Genomic DNA, 5,409 nt, shown 5'->3' on the forward strand with positions numbered 1-5,409 from the left:
CGGTGACTGGGGTAATTGGGATGGGTCTGTCAGAGGCGGTGCGGTTGGCACAGGATAGAGCAGGGTTTAGGGCTGTTGTGCATAGGGTCGCTATGAGTCGAAAACGACTCGACGGCACATAACAACAACAACATATTAAAAAAAAATTCATGTCTTATATAAAATTTAGAAACTTAAAAGTAAATATTCATAGCATTTCAGAAAATCACTTTTTAGTGCATTTTTGTCTACTCAGTATTATGGAGTTAACTTAAAGAAAAAAGTTACAAATACTTTATCTTAGACTGTAAATACTAACTTTTCATACTAACATAATCATAGTTCAAAATACTACTGAGTAAATGTCATTAATTTTCTATAAACTCTTATAATGGGACAATAATTATTTTGCTATGGGATATTATTCTTTATGAGGCATATTTTCAGATGAATTTTTCAAAGACACCAAAGGAAAGGCATGGGAGAAGATTATCAGATCTTACTTTGTTCTTATATTTTCATTGCATATTTCCTTAAGATCAAATCCTTACAAAAACTTCCATAAATTAGTTATAATATAAAACATTTCACCAAGAAAATAACATTTCTAAAGAAATAGAATCATTATACTCCTCAAAACACCAAGAGTTTGAATGTCAAGATAAAATGTGTAATTCCAGCTTAATACAAAGTTTTTTCAATTTAACTTGTGTGAAAATTAAAGATTTGTACTCAAGATGGAACAAAAGTACTTTTAAAATGCAAATATGCTAAAAGATATTCTTTTCCTATTCAAGAGAGTATTCAAAAGATGATTACATTTACTATTCTTGGATTTCAACTCTACCTATAAAATAAAAAAAAGATAATTCTTACCTCTAGGAGATTAGGTTTGGGAAATATGAAAGTCCTACTATTGTGACAGGGAGAGGGGCAAACAGTAGTTGTAAAGAGATAGATCACCAAGTAAGACCAACAAAAACAAAAACAAAAAAACCAACCAAAAAATCGTAACCAAACAAGAATAAATTTCTAGACTATTGAATTATTTCTGGCTATTTTTGGTACACATTCACCAAACTGTTATAAAAGAGAAACATGATGACAAAAATCTATTTTCCCAAGAGAAATTATTAAAGTTCCCTTATGAAAAAAAATGTAATACTTTCCTCTTTGCATTATCTGTAGATGATTTTCTGAAACTATGATTAAGAACAAAATGGTATTATGAATGTGTAAACCAACATATTAGGTGAGAGCAAAGGAATTAATACCATTAATCTCTAAACCTGTTATGTCTAAATAAAAATATTTCTTGGTTGAGACCTAATCTATAAGACATGATATAAAATCAATTATTATAATTTTTAAAAGTCACTTAACATATTTTATATCACTCAATTGAATTACATCTATTTAGTTATGAGAAAACAAACAAAAAAAAAAAATGAAGCCCCAAATGAAGTACATACCACTGGATTTTCAAATATCTGCCAGAGGTCATTGTTATAATGAGAAGTATTGTAATTAGCAGTGGATAACAGCCTTCCAAATTCATGTCTATTGGTGATGTACATAAACACACCCTGTATGCAAAAAGTACAACGTATTAACAATTTTACAGGCTAATACAGGAAAATTCATTTAACCATGGGAAAAACATAAAATGAAATATGACTCCAAATTTTTTATTTTTCTCATGAACATGCATTCTTATTTTTCATGTAAAAACGTGCATGGTTTTTAAAAAAATGAAATTTTGATTAATTATGAACGCAGACACCACAGAAAACTAATTGACAGCACTGACACTCAACTGAAAATAAGAAGAGGAAGAATGGATTGATTTTGTCCCTTTCTCACTGATCCTAGATGGAGACATCGGAAAAGAAATGCCTGTTTGAAAGCAGAAACATTTTTAAGATACCACAGTGCAATGAATTATACTTCTTTTGACTTCTTCCCATTTAAAATAATATCACATTTTAAAAAAACTAACAAATATCAGTATTATTCCATCCGTTTTTTACTCTTTTCTCAATGATTAAAAATTGAAAAAATAATTAATCAAAATGTATTATGAGGTAGTTAAAAAAAAAATCACTTCCATATCTTTACCAAAGCCCAAATAAATATGGCAAACATGACCAAGATAAGGTGTTTGCTTTTTTTCTCTTGTACCTGTTTTAATGGTAAAAAGGTTAGTGAGTATTCTTCTTTAAAAAAAAAGTAATGAAGATCATTAAAATCTTATTTTAATCCCAATATACTTTAAAATCCAAATCTTTCCCTAAAATCAAGACTCAAAGAATCAAATTCTCTCTCTCTCTCTTGCACACACACATACACATGTATCTCTTTCTTGGGTATACATATAAATAAGCCCATATGCTGATTAATCTCAAAGAATATCAATATTTTATCAACTGAATTAAAAAAAATCTTCTTAAAGAAATTTTAAGTTCCAAAATATACCATATATATTGTTAATACATAAATAAAAGCAAGTTTAAAAATAAATAAAATAACACCTTTGGGGGGCTGAGCATTTGGAATGTTTCCGGAGTAGGGGAGTCTTTTTCCCTTTGTAAAGTCTAAAATGAAGAGAAGCATTGGGTAAGTTGACCTGAACACACTCTCTCTCAAGCAGACAAAATAGCAGGTCTTGATCAAAAGCTGACATTCTGAAACGCCCTTTGGAGACAAACATGCAGAACAAGCCAAGCTTATAGCACACATATAAAGTACAGCTCCAGCCTTTCGTTCTCTTTTTCGTTTTGAGGGGGGTTGGGGAGTGGTGGGTAAAACAAAGTCCAAGCTCATTCCTTAGCAGAACTTTCAGACACAAAATTAAGGCAAAAAATAAAAAAAATAAGTAAGAGACAGGCCATTCCAGGATGCACTGTTGGGTCAAAATTAGCCAAACATGAGCACAAATTATAATCCAGGTACTGAGAATGTTCAGCATAACAATTTACACAGATTCGAAGGAAAACAAACATATTCACACAATATACATGCCTTGTTAAATTAAGAACAATTAGCAAAATACTTGCCAACTTTTCTGATTTTTCCCCCAGATTATACTTGCTTATATAAATGTGTTAATAAATTAGCCAAATCACTTTAAGAGACAATCATATAAATATGTGTTGAAGCATATTTATATATTTTGTCAGACAAACTTCATTTCCTAGACATCTAAACTTTATAAAACATTTGAAAATGAGCAGTATATTCATTTCTCATGTAAATTTACTATATGACATCTCTGATCCTTTCTGTCAACTTAAAGGTAACACATCTGCGTTTGAAAGATGTGATGTAATGTGCTGTGTAAGTACATTTTCCTAGCAAAAACATATACTTATTTCAGAATCAAAACATATAATTTTTTACTTACATAAATGAGTTTCTCATCAAGAGTTAGTGAATTATAATTTAGTGCACTTTTCATTAAACATTTTCAAATTAGAGTAGTGAGACTTAAATGTACCAAGTTGATTTGTAACAGTTCTATGTTTACTACTGAAAATCTCCTGTTGTATATGAATTAGCCTGGGCTTCAGCTCTAACATTTTCAAATTGTTCTTTTACTGATAAATATTTGCAAATTGTTCCCCAAAGTTGTTCTCAATTTTCTAATCTATAAACAAAAAAATTGGCGAGTACTTGCAAATTAGAAACAAAAAGGATATTAAAAAAAAACAGTGACACACAGAATGGTAAAGCAAGCCATGTCAAAAACTACATTCAAGCAAGCTATTATTATGTATCTTACCATTTCTCTAGCATTTCGGCAAAGAGCCATATCGGGATCCAATTTATCACGAACAAAATAGTTCCTTTCCCTCATCTCTGACCGCAGAATCTCTCCTTTAATTAAGTACACATTAGCCATATATGGTACATTCCACACTCCGCTGAAATTAAAGAGAAGACATTCCAAAACACCAAATACAAAACTAATCTTATTTTCAAGTATTTAAAATAAATGGTATGCATGATTTAAAACTTTACATATCTATACTGTTTTATTAAATCACCTACAAACTTAATTGTAATTGACATACATATATAAGTCTAAATGAAGGGGATTTTTAAATTCCGAGACAACAAAGTGAATTTAACATGTTTATGTCTAAGTACTTTATATTCTGATTTACACTTCAAAAGTTTGCATTAGGAATTTAATAAAATAAATTTCAGCTAACAGGATAGGTCAGTACAGATTCCAACAGATTTTGGAGACAAAACACTAGCTTGCTAGACATATTCTAATTTAGGATTAAAACTGTATGTTATTTTTTTGCCATTCCTCAATGATTTTTTACAGTTAAATGTATAATATTGTGTTGTACCAAATGTGTTTCCATTTCAGATTAAACAGCTTCATAACAAAAAAAGCAAGCAGTGTGCATTTGGAGAGCTGATTTTTAGTCTCTTCTCAAGACTGTGTTCAGCGACTTCATAATGGAGTACTGTAACGAACTATGGTAAGAAATACTTACAGCACAAAATTGGCAAACATAACATTATAAAGGCACCCTATCTCCCCAAAAGCCAGCTGTTAAGAGACTTAGCAGCCCATTCCTGAATAGAACCAGAAAGTCTTCTAAAATATATTCATTAAGCCATCTCCAGAGGAAAAGGAAAGTGTAAAAAATGGAGGTACAAGTATAGGACTGCTGATAAACACTTTCTTTTGTCCTTTATTTTTTCCCAGACGTACTTACCTCCTCACAATAAATATAACTAACTTGCTAACAACAGCATAAAAAAGGATTTGTCTAGAGTAGGGCTTGTTGTTTCGTGAACAAAAAGAAAGAACTGACCAAGGAAATGCAATTATATATTAAAGAGAATATGATATCATTTTGTTTTACAGGCAAACATTCTTCTAAATTGTATAGCCCTGATCTGTCCACGTACAGAGGTAACTAGTGTTTGCTGTGAAGCCAAACACTGTGACACTGATGTGTCAGTGGTTACCTATGGTGGACAGTGTTTAGTGGAGCTCCCAATTAAAACAAGCTTGGAAGCTGGAGTGGCATCCACTTCCATAAATAGCTTGCCTCTGGAAACCCTATGAACCTGGAGAAAAGATGAAAATCACGCAAGTGTCAAGGACTTTCGTTCACTGGGTAGCTATGAGTCATCTACAACTCGAAGGCACTTAACAACAATAGTCCCGTAGTCTTCGTTCCTCTGGGGTCTCACAGTCTTCGCTCCTCTGGAGTTACTAGAGGAAAACTTCCCAGACATAATGAAGAATGAGAGAATATATATTCAGGAAGTTCAACGAACACCATATAGATTCGACCCCAAAAGAAAACCATCAAGGCATATCATAGTTAAATTTGCCAGAACTAAGGATAAGGAGAGAATCCTGAAAGCAGCAAGGGAGAAACAAAGAGTAACCTATAAGGG

The 5,409-nt window shown here is 31.6% G+C and overlaps 1 protein-coding gene across 1 annotated transcript in view; it reads right to left on the reverse strand.

Moving 5' to 3' along the window:
* PLOD2 (procollagen-lysine, 2-oxoglutarate 5-dioxygenase 2) overlaps positions 1–5,409 on the reverse strand; it is a 142,785-nt gene that overhangs the window by 7,132 nt on the left and 130,244 nt on the right. Inside the window, exons 11-13 of the mRNA XM_006895120.1 lie at positions 3,761–3,902; positions 2,511–2,573; positions 1,452–1,565 (exon numbers count right to left, since the gene is read on the reverse strand). Coding sequence (XP_006895182.1) covers positions 1,452–1,565; positions 2,511–2,573; positions 3,761–3,902 — 319 coding nt within the window. The remainder of the gene's footprint in view (positions 1–1,451; positions 1,566–2,510; positions 2,574–3,760; positions 3,903–5,409) is intronic.

This window comes from Elephantulus edwardii, unplaced genomic scaffold (genome assembly GCF_000299155.1).
Source record: "Elephantulus edwardii isolate Elephantulus edwardi_28Jun2011 unplaced genomic scaffold, EleEdw1.0 scaffold00158, whole genome shotgun sequence".
Classification (NCBI taxonomy): domain Eukaryota; kingdom Metazoa; phylum Chordata; class Mammalia; order Macroscelidea; family Macroscelididae; genus Elephantulus; species Elephantulus edwardii.